Source organism: Setaria italica, chromosome IV (assembly GCF_000263155.2).
Source record: "Setaria italica strain Yugu1 chromosome IV, Setaria_italica_v2.0, whole genome shotgun sequence".
Classification (NCBI taxonomy): Eukaryota; Viridiplantae; Streptophyta; class Magnoliopsida; order Poales; family Poaceae; genus Setaria; species Setaria italica.
The window spans coordinates 39,841,506-39,861,146 of record NC_028453.1 but is presented as its reverse complement, the minus strand read 5'-3'; the positions used below and the strand labels follow the sequence as shown (position 1 = coordinate 39,861,146).

The window sequence follows — 19,641 nt, the reverse complement described above, 5'->3', positions numbered from 1 at the left end:
AACACAAGTTCAATAAAATTTCGAGGATTGGTTAGTCGATAAACTCATGTGGGAAAACCTGTAAGCAAGGAGAGGTTACGAATCGCATTTCCATAAGACAATTTATGCCTGGCACATGTTTTTTCAATAAATGAGAAACATCACCATTTCACATGTTGCATATGCTGCTAAGGACATTGGTTTTAATATGCATAATAGCTAGAGGTTGAACAGCCAAAATCACCACCATCCTACCTACCAACCACTACGGATCAATCCAACAAAAAGACACTTTGACAGAGATGGCATGAGACAAATATATATTGTACCTCTCAATTCCTTCTCCAACTTGCATTCTGATAAATTGACCAACTGTTACTTTAGAACCAACCTCCTTTGACAAGTCATTCAGCACGGTCTGATAAGAATGACACAGGGAAGTAAAGCTATCAGAGAAACAATTCTGCGTACGTCATCAAATAAGTAAAAGATTCTATCGGACTACCTTAATGTTTGTGCTGTCATTTAAAACATATTTTTGCTCCATGAGCACAACTTCTTCAAAGTACTTCCTCAATCGACCTTCCACCATCTGATCCATAGCCATTTGGGATTTCCCTGAACTTTCAGCCTAGAAATGTTACAAGTCGTCATGCCATTTCATATCTAAACTAACTTAGCATGATCAAAGGTGAAGGATTGACGCTATGACATGAAGGACAGAGTGCTAAGAAAGTGTGGCATGCTGCATGCTTGCCACAGCCATGTCAGCAAACCAAACACAGTCTTAGAGAAGTCAAACATTCCAAACTTGAGTGTGGCAATGTTTCATCATGAACCAAAAATGCTGGAGGAAGAGTGGTATGTATCAAAAGTGTACCTGAGTTCGGAATATGTCATGCTCATTTTTTAAGAGCTGCAGCAGAAACTAGTTCTTTTGATAAGAATAAAGGCTTTGCTGCAACAATATGCATTGCAATAGACGACCCAACTGTTTTCAGAGCATCAAGGAGAGCACTGCTATCTTCTGCTTCTAGTGTGACCAATCCAGCAATACGACCCAAACCTAAAGAAAAAGGAATGCTCTATTATCTGAATATTTCATCCTTATTCCTGATAAAATTTTAAAAACTAATATTCAGGACCAAAAGGCAAAAATAATTCACCAGGACCCTAAGAAGATAAAACCATCTTTGCCAATGATGAAGCCTGCATGGTGGACGAAAATGGAAAATATAAAATAATTTAAGATAAAAATCTTGTACATGTTGTACAATAATAGTAGGGTTATGTTAAAGGAACATCACACAGTCCAACGAATTAGCACAACTGAAAATGAGGTGAGCATAAAGCACAACTGAAAATGAGGCGAGCATAATCTACTTTACAGAAGTGTGACGCCCAACTGTGTGCAGAAACCAAGTATGGACATGGATATGGCTTCCGTCTCCACCAAATCCTCCCCTTTCAAGGTGCGTCTCCCAGGCCTAGTACCGGTTGGATTATTTGGTTGTTGCCTCAAACATTTGTGCATGCACTCCTCTGAGCTCCTTGCTTCCTATCATGCACACAACAAACATTATGAATTTAAAAAAACCAAAACGATCAATAATTTGAAATGAAAGAAGTACGGGATATCTTTGACATGATGCTCGCTCACATCTAACACCTCGACAGCTCCTTGCTGAAAACTGATTCACCCTGCTTCTGCTTCCAGTGATTCTCAAATAACCTTCTCTGTGAGCTCCCTTGGAAGACCTCGAACGCTAGCCGCCGTACCGACCTGGGCAATCAATCAGAAAATTACAAGGAGAACATAACAAAGGACTGAATTCACTATTTTTCTGCATCTACAAATTAAGCAACGCCATGCTCACAAGTTCTTTGATGAATGGCAGTACTGATGGATGTGCCAACTTAAGCCCTCCGGTTACGCAGGTCATGTCGGCTTGATTAACCTGAAGATACCATTACACGGGCGCTCTTCTCTAACTCATACAGTTTGTTTATAGACTGCAGATTTGCAATTGTAGGGTGTCGAGGCTCACCACTCTGTCGATGAACTCGTCCGGTATGTGCTGAAACTTGATCTGCAGGACAAAACAGATGCCAATGTGGTTCGTCTCCGTTCGGGTCGTGAGTGCCGCCACCGCCGCCTCCGCTCCTCAGGGAAGTACATAGCATATACCATAGAAATTGCCGGACAAAGAGGGAGGAACCGAGGAAGTGCAGGTGTTGATCGCGCGTGAGAATTGGCCGTCCCGTTTTGAATCTTGGCAGGATGATCGGATGCGATGGTGTGGCGATTGAGGACGCGATGGTGTGGCGATGGACCACTGGCACGATTGGTGGGACGTGAGGGGAAGGAAGTGAGGGGCAGCGGCGGAGGGGAAGGATGTGAGGGGCAGCGGCAGCGAGGAAGGGGAGAGGTGAGAGGCACGAATCAATCGTAGGGCGGAAAAATGTTTCTGTATGCGAAGGGACGTTCCGGGCGCGCGGAGGGGGTTCCTTCGATCGTAGGGCGCAGAGATCCTCGTTGCCGCTTCTATCGGGCATGAAGGACTCCAAATCGATGGAGCGCGGGACGATGGAGCGGAGGAACCGCGACGTACGACGTTTGGTCGCCTCTTTGCGTTGTTTAGGAGGAGTAGAGATAAAACTTTTGTCAAATCTTTTGCCGTCCTGAACTGGGAAATACAATGGAGTGGACAAACACAAATAGCAAATAGAAAGCATGGCAACAACTCTATTATTTCCTCATTCTAACCAAATTCTGCTGCAATTAATACAAATATACACTCAAAATGATAAATGTTACAAGGATTATCTAGCAATTTTTAGATCTCACTATTCAAAATATATTAATTGAGTTCAAATCCTTTTTCTCTTTGGCTCACTATCAGTGGCTCATATATATGACCCCCACATGACTGCGAGGACGGGTAATTGCCCTGCATAAGATAGCAGCAATATTACAAAAAGAAAATCACTACATGTCTCGATAACAGTACTCTTATGTTTCCTTTGATTGCAATGGATCAGAAGATCATAGAAACATGTTTCATCCTTCGTATAGCTCTTGCAACATCTCCTCCAGCTCTTGAGGGGTGAAACTGCTTCCTAGGGTCCTAACAGTACAAATAGTATTAGAATCCCTCAAGTATTCTGTCAATCCTGAGACGACCTTCTCCGTGACAGCTCTCCGCAGGACTTCCCTCAGGTCAGGGTTCGGAACCTTCCAGAATTTCTGGACCTCGTAGGTTTTCAGAAACTCTGAGTCGAATTTAGGCAATGGGGAGCAGTATCTTCCCAACTGAAAAGGTGTATGGCTAATATGCAAGCATAACAGCACTGGTGCCCAAGACACTTGCAGATAGTACTCTATAGTGTTCTTTATTTTGCGAGTGAGGACTGAAATACTGAAGCTGAGACTACTCATTGGATTTGCACTAAGCTGCTCCATCAGACAGTACAAATTGTTGATCACGAAAAGGAATCCAAGGCTGTTATTTGGGAATAACTGCGAAATTCTGCCAAGCTTTTCTTCTAGACAAGACGCCATCTCTAAGACCATGCTGTCCAACGGTGGTATGCCTCCATTCTGAGGCGCATACTCACCGTACCTAGCTGCTTCAGATACAATTGGAGCCACTGACGAGTAATTAGCCTGCAGGAATCCCATGTAGCGTGTTACGGATCGAGTGGCTTTGTGAATGCCCGATGATTCTGGTGGATCCTGAGTTTCCAACAAGTCGTTGCCATCCTCCTCCATGATACGAGTGAAAACCTGCTGCATTGCGCTCCATATGGCCTCACCCGTCTTGCCCTCCTTTGCTGCCAAGAGGCTGATTATGTCGCGCTGTATCCTGAAAACGTCTGCAGATGCGGGTGAGTAGGATGACAAATGGATTTGATGTAAGGCCTTGGACAGAGCACCACGAACACCTAGCAGGGTATTGAGCTTCTCGTACGGTTCTTCCTGCACCCCATTGGTAGCAACAACTTCAGTACCAACTACGGAGTCAACAAACGCGAGCATTCTCAACATGGCTTGTTGGAAAAATTGTGCAAACTGGAGTTGGTCCGGAATACGCCGAGCCTCAGGCTCTTCCTCGCAAGCACGGGGCAGGCCCACGGAATTGGTCCGGAATAGCTTGTTGGTCACTCTCCGGAACAGCTTGTTGGTCACCCTCCGTAACAGGAACTGATCATCAGCAACAGCTTGTCCTTCCTCAGAAATAATGGGCAGACCCATGGACATGGAGCCGCGTTCGGGAAACAGTGACGCTGTGGAGCGGATGGTTCGGACGATTTCCGCGAGAGCCCGGATCCAGCTCCGTGCGTCGAAACTATGCTCGAGTTTGAGTTTCCCTGCAGCTGCAGGTGCATCATCATCATCAGCGAGGGGGAGGTGGAGAACCCATCCGACGCCCAGCTCCGAGAACCACCTCTCCAGGACCCTCATGTCGCCGCTGCAATTCGCCAACAACGGCGCACCAAATAATTCTTGGACCAGGCTTTCGATGCGCTTCATCTGCCCCTCCTCCGATTCTTCCCAGGACACGTACTCGCCATCGTGGATCTCCAAGTCCAAGATTATAGAGGAAAGGCGAGAGCCGGTGGATGCGTAGGTAGTAGAGACGGTACCTGAGGAGCTGCTAATGGCACAGGAACTGGATCCGCCATCCCTGCCCGCCATGGCCATGCTACCTTGCAAGTTGCAACTGGCGGTCTGCAGAGAGCGTTATCCTGATCGAGTTTGAGCCGATGTCCGTTGACTTGACTCGCCGGTTTGTGGAAGAACTGAACAGGGTACTCACCGGCCAGGCAGCAACATCCCATTATCAACAATGCATGCGGATGTTCTTCAAACACGTGTTCCCAACGTCTTTTTTTTAAGAGAAAAAGAAACTTCGTGTTCAGTGTCTAAATTGGACTGCAAGCTTGGACCTTTTGTGGAACCGTGCAAAGGTTTTCCTCCAGTGAAGAGACCGTCTCTATGATCAGATTGGTAAGATGGCTCGATTTTTCACTACTGGACGTATACTCCCCACGGAGAAATGCGTTATGTAAAATGCAATTCACTGACACGAACACGTATGGACAACGCAAAATGTTTCAACAATTGGTACATGTGTATGTGCTGTTACAGGTAATTAGCGGAATCTTGCTGATATGGATAATTAACCACCAAGAACTGAATCTTGTTTTTTTTTAAAAAAAATCACGTTCATCTTGGTCAGACCACAACACGGTAAGCAGAGGGAATCACCGAAACAGAGTAGAACAGAGCAAAACAGAGCGAGACTTGTTTGCTGCAAGGATATGATATGCACGGTAGCTACAAATTCATGATTAATGACCAATCTTTGCCAAGGAGAATCCAATATAATTGTATTATTGCAGTAATCACATACACAAGCATATGCATTAACCTTCATTACCATAAAGCATAAAGCATAAAGCATTTTTAATGAAAATGGCAGCGTAAAGATTAGTCTAAATAACTATGCATTAACCTTCATTACCATCCACCTAACACCTAATTAGAATTATTCATCTGTGGAATGACAATCCAGAAGGCTTGTTTTCAGATAAATAAAATCTTACATAAATGGCGCTAGTACTATACAAGCTTTTAGGGCAGAATGTAAGACAGCACTCAGCTGTTCCAGATTTGTTTATAAGAAGCCAAAAAGGTCCTAAAATACTAGTTAAATGAAAATTGGAACACGTTAAATTTTCGTCTGCTACAAGCACTTCTTGATCGGATAGTCAAGTCATTTGAAGATACAACGTTCCACAGTATTCCAAAACCAAAATTTAAACACAACTGGAGACATATATAAACAATAATAATTGCAGCTATGCCAACTTCGTCTCTTTCTTTGGCTACTTGTTCATCCTTCAAATAGCTCTTGCAGCATGTCCATCAGATCCTCGGGAGTGATTCTTGAGGGGTTGGTATCATTGTACTCAAGGTATTTTGTAAAGCTTGGAACAACTGTCTCAATTACAGCTACCCGTATCCTTCTCCTCAGCTTAGGGTCTGGAACCTTCCAGAGCTTCTGGGCAGTGTAGGTTTTCTGAAATTCTGCCTCGAACTTGGCTGGTGATGAGGATCTCCCCAAGCAAAGAGGTGTAGAGTTGGACAAGCACGACAACACCGGTGCCCAGGACACTTGCAGATATGTTTGTATGTAGTTGTCGATTTTGCGGGCGAGGTCTGACATGTGGGATTCCAAGATCGAAGCTGTTGTTGGATAGAGCTGCTGCCATATGAAGTACGAGTTGTTGATCAGGAATAGGAACCTCATGCTCTGGTCTGGGAATGATCGAGATTTTTCGGCAAGCTTTTCCTCTAGACATGACACCGTCTCCATGATGAGGCTGGCCCAAGGACTGCATTTGTGAATCTTAGGAACGTACCCACGAATCTGGACTGCTTGGTCTACAATCATATACACTGTTGCGCAATTGGTTGACAGTATGTTGATGTAGCTTACGATGGCCCGAGTGACCTTATGAATGTCGGGTGATATTATCCCTTGAGTACCCCACCACGAAGAGTAATCGTCGTCTCTGGACGCAAGGAGACGAGTCCTAACCTCCTCCATTGTGTTCCATATCGCCTCATCCAACCTGGCCTCTTTCGCCAACAAGAGGCTGGCCATCTCATCGGTTATCCTCTTGGCTTCTTCAGATGATGTGGAGCAGAAGGATAGCCGGATGTCCTGAGAGGCCCTGGACACTGCTCCACGCACACCGATCAGGGGCCGAAGCTTGCCAGCTGGTGCTCCATCGCCGACAACTACGATCTCACAACTGCTGGTAGTGGTAGTATCGCAATCATACGGAGCAACTAGGGCGTCAACAAAAGGTAGCATCTTCAAGATGCATGTTTCGGCAAATCGCGCCGAGTTGATTAGCGAAGGTCGTTCTTCCTCAGGAACAGTGCTGAGCATGTCAGTGACGAACGAGTTACGGATAGAATCCGTGATCCCAGTGAGAGCACGGATCCAGCTCCCTGCAAACTGCATCAAGCTCGTTGCAGATGCGTCGGCCGCGACGATTTGGCGGCTGACGCTCATGATCTCAGAGAGCCAGCTCCCCAGGATACTGACATCTCCTTTGGCAACACAGAACTCCTGTAAGAGGTACTTGATATACTCGAGCTTCTTCTTCGAGCCTTCGCCGCCGCCCCGGTAGCTCATCAGATCAAGGCCATGGAAAGACTGCGGGGACGGGGTGAAGCCCTCGCCGGATGTATTGCTGTAAGGGGAGGGGGTGGAGTGGGTGGTACCTGGGGTGCTGCTGTAGCTGCTGCTGCTACCGCGACTACCGCTGCTGTAGCTGTAAGCTACACGCCAATTCGGCTGCGGCCAACCATCGCCGGCGCCGGCGCCGGCGAGCGCGCGTGACGAGCTACCCTGCGCGTCCATGCTCTTTGACGCCCGCGCTTGCTACCTGCAGAAGAAGATGCGTCAGGAGCCGATGTAAAACGCGTCGCTGACTTGACTTGGGTCTGTGCGGACGAGCCTACCACAGGACACGTCACTCGCCACATGTTCCTTATATCTTCGCATGATTGGGCCGACAATTTGTAGGTAGTTTAAGGCCCGTGAGAGCAGATGGGCTCACCTTGCTGATCGGGCCGTATCATGGATTTTTTTTCTTTTACTATGAAAGACGAATGCACGCACAGAATCAGTAGCAGATAGTGGGTGATATAACCTGTAGATCCTACGTAGCTTCCGGAAATTTTTTTCTTATTAAACTTCCGGTGTTTAAGATTCGTGCGCTCAACTTTGTCCGTTGGATGCACCTATTTTCTCTGCCCGCTCGCCCACGGCCCACTCACCCGTCGTCGAAGCTGCTCCGCACCTCCTGTTGCCGCCACCCGCGCAGCACCCCAACACCTCCACCTCCTCGCCTCCCGCCGCATATGCCTGTGGCCTCGGCGCCGCCGCACGCGCGCCTCCTGGGGCCTCGATCCGTGGCCGCGGCACTAGCGCCCGCGCGCCACCTCCAAGCTCCGCTGGTGGTCCTTGCACCGCTGACGTCCGCCACGGGCACACCGCGCGCCGGCCCCGCCGCCGTCCACCGGCTCTGTGGGCGCGTCGCCCCCCACGCGTGTTGGTCCCGCCACCGTCCGCCTGCTCCACGGACAGGTGCACCAGCCCGCCGCCGTCCCTAGGTTGAAGAACCCCAAAAAAATGACGCCTTCAAAATGTTGAAACTTTTTCTTAAAATGTTGGATCCATTTGATCGAAGTAGACAGGGGCACATGTTGAATGTTGATCTATATTTTCACAAAATGTTGAATATAGTATTTTTCGATGTTGATCTAATTTTAAATAAATGTTGAATTTGATGTGTCAAAATGTTGAGTCCGCTGTGTTAAAATGTTGAATTGATATATGAATCGTACTTAATGAGCTTTAAAGTTGTATGGCTTAACCGGAGCCCCGATATAACCAGGGTTCGTGACTTTCTTCCATGTAGTAAATATGATTTAAAATAGCTTTAGTCAATTCAAATTTAGATTCTAGCATATCTTACACATACAGAAGCAAAATAAGGTAAAACGAGGGTTTAACAAATAAAAGATGCATTTTTAATGAGATAGTGTGCGGTAATGCATCTTCTAACTATTCCCATGCCACACGCAAAATCACATGACTCTTGGCCTCAAACACATTTTGTAAGGAATCTGTGCCCATAGCCTAAGAGGAGGAGGAGTGAATTAGGCAATTTAAAACCTTAACCTATGACTTCCACTACCAATTCACAAAATATAAACTAAATCATGCTATCAAGATGTGCAACTATGATTGATCTAGTATGAAACCCTCATCCAAAACAAGTTTTGCAACATAGAACCAATTCTAGCAAGATACTACACTAAGAAAGTAAAGGCACACAAGTTGTAAGTATGAAATGCAGAAACGTAAGAGATGGGAATGAGGGGGAGCAAACTCTTGACATGAAGATTTATCCTGTGGTATCGGTAGGCACTAAGCCACCACTAATCCACATTGTTGAATCACTCACAAAAAAGTATTGCTTCTCGATCACCAAGTCTCTTCCTGGACACCCTTTGACTTGCCACAAAAGCTCGGCCACTAAGGCTCACACCAAGTTCCCCGGTCACCTTGATGCCGCCTTCACTAAGAAGTTTCTCCACAAAGAAAAGCGGTCTCCACGTCCCCCGCACATGGTCGTCAACGCCGCTCCATACCAAGCTAGAGGGTCGAAGACTTGCCGGCGAGCCACCAAGGCTCCAAGGTGCTGGCACACCTTGTATAGCTATGGTTCACTCCTTGAACCGATCACAAGGTAAGCACACCTTGCACTCTCTCTTCTCTAGGCCTATCCTTGCACTAATCACTCTTCTAAGCTTGTGCTAAGCCTTTGATAAATTACTTAGGCACTTTTGGTCGCTTGAATGTGTTTTTGATGAGTCTTGATCTCCGATGGATTCCTGCACACTCTAGCAACTTCAAATGAGCGAGTGGAGGGGGTATAAACAGCCCAAGGCATCAAAGAGCCGTTGCTCCAACGGCTAGTTAAAGTGTATCATTGAATTTTCCGATGGTATGCATTTTTATAGTATCGGAATAAGTGGTGCTACCGTATGCCCCTCCATATTTCAGCCATAACTTCCAACTCCGAATTCCGATTTCGATGAACTTGTACTTGTTGGAAAGCTTATCATTCGGTCACTTTTTGAGCACTAGATGACGGTCACCACGTCGCTACTCTCCGTATTTTAGTCATAACATTTTATTCCGGACTCCATTTTTGATGATCTTATATTTGTTGAAAAGCTTATGAAATTCTACATGGGATTCTTAAAAAATCTGAACCTTTTAATCAACTTTTAGTATCGAATGAATGACTAAAAGTCTGACACAAACAAATTTTCAAGCGTCGGACATTCCGATGCCCCCCTCACCTATTTTTCAAGCTCTCTGGAGATTTTTGATAAAGTAAATATGCAAACTCGGATGGTAGTATCGGATGATCCGGTGCATACCCTGTATGTTCATTAAATCATCCGTTGAGTTTATTTTTGTAAGCACCGGATGTTCCTCTGCTTAGTCCGATGGTACAATTGGAACTTCCTGTACCCATTTTTCAGCACATCTACATAACTTTCTACTCCAAAGTTCGATTTTGATGATCTTGGACTCTATGGAAAGCTTGTGAAGTATTATACATGATTTTGTAAAAATCCAAGCCATTTGTTCAACCCAAAAATAATTATTCATGGGGCAAATCTAATTCATTCCTCTCTTTGTCCCGGTTTCGGTACCATGCATCCATTGGACCTATGAATGCTCATTCTTGATACACATGTTAGTCCTAATAATAATGTTGTCATTCAATCACCAAAATCATAATCATAGTCTAGGAAGTCATTTTTCTTGCACGTTCGCATTCAATCACCAAAATCATAATCATAGTCTAGGAAGCCATTTTTCTTGCACGTTCGCATAGCTAAGCAGTGTAGAACAGAGCAAGACTTTTACAGAGATATCTTTCGAAGAAAAGAGAGAGAAAAAAAAGACCGCTATAGTGCTGGCTTCCTGGAGAGTTTGTCACTGAATTTAATTATGCATTTGCCTATGTCGAGCGACCGTCGCATTTGCATCTGGAATGAGAACAAGGCACGTTTTACACAGTGTGAATTCTTGCGCACGCATGGCATGGATTCGATGCAATCAATCAGATGCATGAACAACCTAGCTAGTTTCAAGCAGAGGCACGAGGCGCATGCACAATTTAACAATTGGTACATGTGTGTATGTGCACTTTTCTTTTCAGATGTCGATGCGTAGTACCTCAGTACAATTAGCAAGCTAGATGCCAAGAAGTGATCATAGCCTCAAATTAAATCAGTCTCTTAACTCTGTTGCTTTATTATTTGATTTTGTTGACATAGGTAAGCATCAACCTTCAACCGAGTACCTTTTGGAGATCGAGGTTGTAAAACAAACTTTGCTATGCATGCTCACTGTTTGGCCTATATAACATGCAACTCTTATTGTCTTGTTGCAGCGATCACATACACATCAGCACATCACTTTGTCTGATGAATACTGATCGCAGCATCAAAATTAGTCTCTTAATTCTGCTATTTTATTATTTGATTTTGTTCAAATAGGTGTGTCAAGTGTCAACCTTCACTTTTGGAGATCGAATTTGTAAAACAAACTTTGTAATACTCATTGCTTCCTCCGTTCCAAATAGGTCGTTTTGATTTTTCTACATTCATAGATATCATTATTATGCATCTAGATATACATTATATCTAGATGTATAATAATATATAAAGTAAAATGCATTGGAGGTCGATTCTTAGATTCACGAATTCTGAAAGTGCATCTCTATGTGCATGAACTTTTCAAGTGCCGACGTGGCATGCTGACTCGCATCGCTCTCCCATCTCATTCCTCTGTCTCACTCCTCTCCTCTCCCCATCGTGCTACTGTCGGAACGGCCACCGTACGCCTCTGCCAAGCACGCTGCCATGGACGTCGCCTCTACCCCGGGCCTGTGCTGCCGCCGCCGCCGCCTCCGCGCTGCAGTCGGCCTCGTGTGAGCAACAAGAACCTCCACAAATCCCATCCGCTGCTAGCCTAATCCCAGCGCCAATTCTCCTCCACGAGCCAACAACTGCAGGCCATCTTTCTTGCACCTTCTTCATCCAATCCATGGGGAGCTGCAGCGATATCTTCTCCCCCAAGTTCTTTACTGCCTTAGTGCCTATTCGGCTTCCCTTTTGCCAAGCAGCTACACCACCAGCTCCTATTCTGATTCTTCTCCAAAAATCCAAGCACCTGCAGTCCGTCAGTCCAATCCAAAACACCACCCTCAGCCACTCTACCATATCCTCCTCGATTCCTCAATTCAGCGGCTGACTTCTCTCAGCTTGTCTCCACAGAGCAGAGCAAAACAGCTGCCAACGTCAATGGCCGCGCCAAAGCAAGCCAGCTGACAGTCTGCCACGGATGTGCAGCGCGCTGGACTGGAGTAGGCCTGGAATTGCCGAACTGGCAGCGTCAGTCGCTGGTGCGCGCCGCTGTGGCAAGCATGGCGCGCGTGATGCGGGCGAAAGAGGCGGAACTGGACGCCGCGGTGGGCCGTGGACATCAACAAGAGGCTCCAGCAGCGGCCGCCGAGAGCTGGTGTGGCCTGGCGTAACGCGTGCGAGCCCCGAACGGACGCCGCACCGCTTCCATGGCAGTGCCACGCCGGCCGCAGCCATTGCACTCCGCTGGAGCTCATGTCGCATGCAACCTGCTCGATGAAATGCCTCAGACAAAGACTATGGGGAGGGAGAAGAGATGAGAGAGAAGATGTCCCCATTCAGCTTGCCAGGTCAGCAATTGGTGCCCACGTGGCTGCTTATGGATCTAGATGACACCACTTAGGATCCTTGGGCTTCCCAACCTGCTTTTGCTTCTCAAAAAGCCAAAAGTCAACCAAAGTGATGGCAAACTTATAGATGCTTTGGGCCAAAGCTACCTTTCTTCAGTACAAAACTCACAACAACTTCCCAATGCTTCTCGGCTGTGGAGGTGGGCAACTTCAAAAAATTCCCACCTGCCACTAGTTATGAGATATCAATTCGTTTTTCCCCTACTATTCCCATCCGCCGCCGCCAGAGAGCTCGGCCCTCCGCTCCGACATCGTGTGCGCGAGCTCCTCCGGCCGCGGGCGCGAGCTCAGACGTTGTTGCGGCGTGCGCACACTCGACACCAGGCTGGTGGTCCACCTGGTACCGAGTCGTACGCGTGCTGGTACGAGACATCTCGCTGTCGCCGCCGCCCCTGAGCCTGGCCCGACGGCTGCCCAGACGTCTGATGGTGGTGGTTGACTCGGCGGTCCAGTCGCGTGTTCCTGTCTCTCCACAGGCGCCAGGAAGGCCTCGCCGGCGGCCACCGAAGCCACGTGCGGCTCCCTCCTCCCTTATCCTATCGATCTGTGCGCCAGGAGAAAGAAAAAGATACTGATGAGTGGGGTCCGCTCGTAAGTGTTTCCAAAAAGCCACAGTTGTTTCACCAAACGGCTTTCAGCTTTCTCACAACTCACAATCTACAGCAGCTTTTCCACAGCCCGCAGTTCACAGCTACTTTTTCAAAAGCCACAGCTCAACCAAACACACCCTTAATAAGTTTATGAACCAAAAAATGCACTTTTAAAGTTTGTGAACCTAAGTGACACTTCCTTACAAGCTAATGGACCTTCAGTGCATTTTACTCTAATATATATGCACCTACAATTTAGAACCGAGGAGTATTTGGTCATATGACATGCAATCGTGAGGAGGCAAAGAGTATTGTACACAGGCAGGGACTAACTTTTGCCAAAAAGAACCCAGTCTTATTGCATCATTTCCGTAATCACAACATACATAAGCACACATATTGCTCTGCTTCATGAATACCGATCACAGCCTAAAAAGTAAAAACTATATTAGTCTCTCAATTCTGCAACTTTATTACTTGATTTTGTTCAGGTATACGTATGCATCAACATTCACCACTACCAAAGCTCTAGTTAAAATGTTGGCGTGTGGATGTTGAGCAACGAGACCCTGGTCTGCACTAGACTCCTAAACACCTTCTCGCTCTCGCTCTCCAGCTCCCCGATGCACTGCTCCAGCTCCAGCAGCTTCCCAAGGGCCACCGCCTCCCTCTGCTCCTCGCTGGCCGGCCTCTTGCTGCTCCTGGACGAAGCGTTCACCAGCGGCAGCCTCTTCTTGGGCGAAGACGATGCCGGCGACGCCAGGGCCGCCGCGGCGTCGGCGACGGCGCCGACCTCCGAGAACACGGCCGCCGAAGCCACCGCGGTGTCGTTGACGGCCTCGGCCACGGTCCTCGCGACCTCGAGCTCGGCGGGCGCGCTGTAGGTCGACGACGCCAGGCTCGCCCGCGCGCACCTCGCGGCCTCGCGCGCCACGGCGGCCGCGAGCTGCTCGAGCTCCTTCCCGACCTGCCTCTGCGCGCGCGCCGCGGAGGCGAGCTTGGCGGCGTCGCGCCGGCGCACGGCGGCGTGGAGCTCGGAGGCGTGCTGCCGGAGCGCGAGCAGCGCGGCGAGGAAGGTGCCGAAGGCGTCGGCGAGGACGAGGAAGCCATCGAGCAGGCTGTCCGCCGCGACGAGCGCGCCCTGGGCGAGCGGGAGGTGGAGCAGCTCGTCGAGCACGCAGAGGAGCGCCCGGACGTGCGCCAGCGAGAGCGGGTTCTGGCCGGGGTTGGAGGTCCAGGAGCGCAGCGCCAGGAGTTGGTCGTCGACGTCCATGAGCAGCGGGTGTGTGTGGCACGGCACGCTCGCCGACCGCACGTGCCCGCCGCCCATCAGCGACCTCGCCGCCGGCCTGCCGGGGCTCAGCGGCACGGTCATCGTCGGCGCCATTACTTATCTCTCTGTACGTGTTGTTCAGCTAGCTAGCCTTGGGTTCTTCAATTTGGCAGTGTGATCGCGCCGCAATAATGGAACGGATTGAGCTCGATGACGAGGCAAGCGTGTGCGTGCGGCGTGTATATATAAACGAGGGGGGAGACGGGAAGGGAAGGGAGACGAACGAAGACGACGAGGTAGCTATCTGGAGCTGTTGAGTTGTCGCGGCGCTGGTCACTGTTTGAAAAGCCATGCGCACGGAAGCAGGCAGCTCCAGCTTCCTTCACCGACGAAGCTTCTGTGAAGTGGACGCCTCACATGCACACGCATGCAGATTGTACTACAGCCATGGAACGGATTGAAGCTGTACGTGCGCGTGGATGTCCGCATGTCCGCCACGTACGCTACTCAGCTACGTACGTACGGTCAACGTCCGGACGAGAAACAGATCAGGCATCTCAATCTGACCGATACCGTGTGTCGATTCTTGGATTGGAAAAGGTCTGTTTGGAGCATGGGAATTTGCATGTATTCCTACTGAAAACTGAATTCGATCGATGAGTCTTCTATCGGTTTATGTGAAATTTGTAAACTGCAATTCAAGTATAGACCCTGGCTAGGTGCATGGTTCCATCGCAGCAACCAAACAAGCAACCACAGGGACAGTCGAAATCCGAGGATGGCAATTGGAAATGGGAGCAGTTTGAAGAAACAAGAGAGTAGACTTTGGGGCAAGAGGGAGATGTTTTGGGATTCTAGGGTACGGCTGGCAGGCACCATGCCAGCTGTGGATGTCCCGGTGTTGCCGGTGGCCGGTCCAGTGGGCACAATACAATATGATGCACGAGGGCATCTCGTCTCTTCTCTTCTCTAGCTTGGACCTGATGAAAGGAACTCAGCCACCGGATCGGAGACCATGACGATCGATCGATAGCGACTGACCTAGCTAGGGAAGAAGAGTCCCTCCGTCCGAAATTACAATTTGTTTTGGCTTTTGCAGGCATCTAGATATGTTTTATGTCTAGATATATAATAAAAGTACGTTATGGATCTGAAAAAATCAAAACGAATTGTAATTTGGGACGGAGGGAGTAAAACACTAGTTTTCTATGTGTCTGATCCACACTTAACAGGCTGTTTCTTATTAGATGGGATCATGGTTGCATCACCGGAGCTTCCATCAGACAATGTCTATGGCCACGGGACATGACAGGTGTGCTACGTATCCTGCCGTTGTGACAACTCAACCGATCCCATTTGTGCATTTGATATTCAAATTTGATCTAGGAGTGTTACATTCGGCTTGTGTTAGTACTAAGCCGTGTGTGCATGATGCCTAGATCAAACTAGAGATACTAGAGTAGACTGCTGATCAAACTAGAGTAGACCTGATGTCTAGATCGGTTTCGGTGTTGAGATTCCAAGTGTCCCCTGCATGCGATGCGACGACAATGTTACTTAGCTGTAATCCCTGACCACGCGGTTAAGCGCGCCAGCGGCCGAGTCAATAGAATTTCCTCGTTTAGATTTGTTTAAGCTGACGTTTCGCGTTATAATATAACTAGTCCATCAACCCGTGCTCCCGACGGGCTAATATTTTTAGAAGCTATTGTATTTAAAAATTATTTAGAAATTAAACTCCTAACTAATAATCAAAATTGTTTACCTACTACTCTCTTATTTTTCAATACTTCAACATAATACTTATATAGATATGTACCTATCTTTGCCCAGTTGTGATTGATTTTTAATTAATAATTACTCAATGCACTTTTTCATCCATATTCATATTTTTTCCATTTTGTATCACACCTCCAATCCTGTATCACACCTCCAATCCTCCATACATTATGTTTAGCATACAAATCAATACTTTTCATCAATTCCTCACATACATATATAAATGATCTTACTCGTCATGTGTATATACTTTAAATTAGTATTTTTATATTAACAATGACATAAATAGATAATTTAAAATCATATATTAACATAAATAGATAATTTAAAATCATATATTAGTTTATTTTTTGATATTTCTGTATGATGCACATGAAGATAATTATATTAAGATTTAGGTGTTTACTTTAGGTTATTTTTAATAATGGCATACGTGGATAACATAGATAAAATTTTAGAATAATATTTTAAGTTATGCTTTATAATGATGTGTATTAGTAAATTGGATGAAGGTTATAGGGTTACTTTAGATTATTTTTTATAATAGCTAAGCTCGGTAATTGAAATATAGGTTTAGAGCTCATTTTTGAATATTTTCACTATCATGTGGGTAACTTTTTAGAAAATATAATAGATCAATGGCTATGATTATTATAGTTTACAGGATTGGTGTTTGATGTTTTTAATTTTTATGAGAATTTGTCTCTTTTTTCTGACTTGTCTCGTGGGAACTAATGTGGAGCCTCCAATGGAAAAAAGAGACTACATTGCTAAAAAACTATTACCATAAGCTAGCTCTCGTTTGTTAAATATTCGAACACACAATGCTTATGTAGGTATATACTTAATATCTTCATCCAATTGTGATAGATTTTAGTTAGTAATTACTCTATAATATTTTCATCCACATTTATAATCTTTAAGTTTTCACTTTGCATCGCAGGTATGTGCTTGAATTTGTTTAATGAACCTTATGTTTGAGATACAATTTTAGCATAGAAATCTATATTCTCATCATTTTATATCCTTATAAATGGTGATACATATCATGCGCATAGACCTTAATTATTATATCGTATACCAATAGTGAAAGATATAGATGATTTAGAATCATATATTGCTGTATATTTTTAATTAAGGTTATTTGATTCAAATGTAGAGTTACCTCATGTTATTTTTAATAATGATAGGTGTGGTTAATATAGATGCAAATTTAAGGGGTTACTTTAAGTTTTTTAAGTAATAGTGGTAGGCAATTCAATTGCAAATTAGGGGGTTATTTTAAATATTGTTAATAATAGTATAAGTGGGTAATTTTGATAAAGATTAGGGGGTTACTTTAGTTTATTTTATATAATGGCAGAGGTGGGTAATTTATATATAGATTTAGGGGGTTACTTTAGGCTATTTTCATAATGGTATAGGTGGGTAATTTTTTAGAAAACATAATAGATCCAATGGCCATGATGATTTAAATATATCGATTGATGGTCGGATGTTTTGCTTTTTTGTGAGAATTTCTATGATTTCTCTCTTTTTCTAGAGTGTCCACCTAGGAATCCTAGGTGGCTTCACCTGGAGGCTTCAAAAGGAGCCTCCAATTAGTAATAGTAAGATAGCAAGTGTGCTCAAATTTAGCACCTATTAAAGACACTGTTTCGACATTTCGAACACGGCCAAGCAGCTAAGTGTAATGATTCAAGACTAATTCAATTCATCAATGGAGTCTGACACTAGTACGTAGGTGGGCATTTGGCTGGCTCGAGTCCTTTGGTTCAAGGGGAATGGCTGCGGAAACAATAGGACCTTTTTCTTCCTCCGTCCCTAACTCAAAGAATAATCCAATCGGCCCGATGTAATAAGGAGTGTCCAATTCATGTCTACCAATTGTTTTCACTCTGGTAGCTACACCAATGCGCCATCTTCTTTCCTGCGCCATGAGCCAACCAACTTCCTTGATATGCATTGATCACAATCTTTGTGCACACTATTCTTGGATGTCATGAACTGAACCTATCATTGAAAGAGGACGGGCAATGTGGTAAAAAAAGAGCACCTTCTCTTTTGCATATGGACGTCATGAATAGGATCACCTCGATATTTTTACCCAAATTATGGCTTAAAATTGTTAATGCGTTTTTATAAACCAAGAGTAAATTTGACGGTCTATTGTTTTATTAAGACAATAGGTTGATAAATCAAACTACGTTTTTCATTATCTTAGCATAACTTTAAGTTTAAATTGATTACATTATGCATAGGCTCATCTGAAACAATGCAACTTGATACAATGGCACCACTTGTTGAGAAAAAAGTGCAGATTATAATATAGATTAAATATTTCTCCATAAAAACTCTTGGACTTACAATATGACAATATAAACCAATCAACATCTTGGAAAAATTTATAAACATATTAATTCCTTACAAAAGAGATTGGCTAAATATAGAGTGTGCACGAAACAATGATACAAAAGAGATTATCTACATGTAGGTTCGGCTCAAGCTCCTTTTCTGCTCTTCTAGAAAGCTCTTCTTTTGTTCCCCACACTTCTTTCCTGAATTTCTTCAAATGCTCTCTTAATTTATTAATGCTCATGGCTTGCAACAACGATACAGGAAGGTAAGACTCAGATTTTCTAAAATACTTCATAATTAATTGATTTTTGGAGGATAAAGAATATACATGTCTAAAGCATTTATGTGACCCCTACAATCAGTGCATTGAGATAACACTAATATATTTTTAGACACTAAAAAATACATTAAAAATCATGTTGACTACAAAATCCATGACATTAGTGAATATATTAGTTGTATCTAATAGCAAGGTGGTCCACACAAATAGCGCGGCTAGACTCACTACAATTAGTTCTTTTTTCATCATAATCACTATGATTAGAAACCTAAATATTTTAAACTTTGCATATGAAATTCTACTTCATGAAGATTGCATGGAGATCTCACAGATCTTTAGGTAATTATAAGGAGGTTCTTACATAAATATGTATAATTAATTGTAGCAAGAAAAACAGAATGAGCATTACTCATTGATGCTTCAAAATATGTGTTGCTAACTATTGAATTTGTATCATCATAAAAGACGGATGCAGAAAGTAATAGATGTGAAACAACAAATAATAAATATATATGTTTACTTAAGTAGTTTACCTATAAGAAATATTTTGTGCTTGACTTATACTACTACACCTATAGGATATCAAATATTTCTGGAGTGTTCTTTTCAAATATCCGACGTTATTCTTCTTATAAATTGATTATCAAGTGGCCGACGGTTATCAAGAACCAACTTATATAATTTCAAGAGAAAAGAATTAGCAACAAAATATCCAACCAAAAAACCATCAACACTTCACAATAACTCTCGGGGATTACATCAATTAAGCTAGAAAAAATCTCGACTATTTTGTGTTAAAAGTAGATTAATAATCTTTGACAACCTAAAAATCATGTAAACCTCGTAGTGTACCAATTTCTCGCCTCATGCTTGTCAACGTGCTTGCCGAACGCCGGTGTTGCGTGCCTGTATGTGACATCTACCGTTTGACATCT

At 44.8% G+C, this 19,641-nt stretch overlaps 1 protein-coding gene across 1 annotated transcript; it reads right to left on the bottom strand.

The window, feature by feature from the left end:
• Positions 1-13,548: 13,548 nt before the first annotated feature.
• LOC101753004 lies at positions 13,549-14,391 on the bottom strand. Its single transcript, XM_004967242.2, has one exon. It carries the CDS (start codon positions 14,389-14,391, stop codon positions 13,549-13,551), a length of 843 nt encoding a protein of 280 aa, XP_004967299.2.
• Positions 14,392-19,641: the final 5,250 nt, after the last annotated feature.

Excerpts from the sequence above, each read along its gene's own strand:
- LOC101753004 (XM_004967242.2), bottom strand. The coding sequence starts at position 14,391 with ATGACCGTGCCGCTGAGCCCCGGCAGGCCGGCGGCGAGGTCGCTGATG.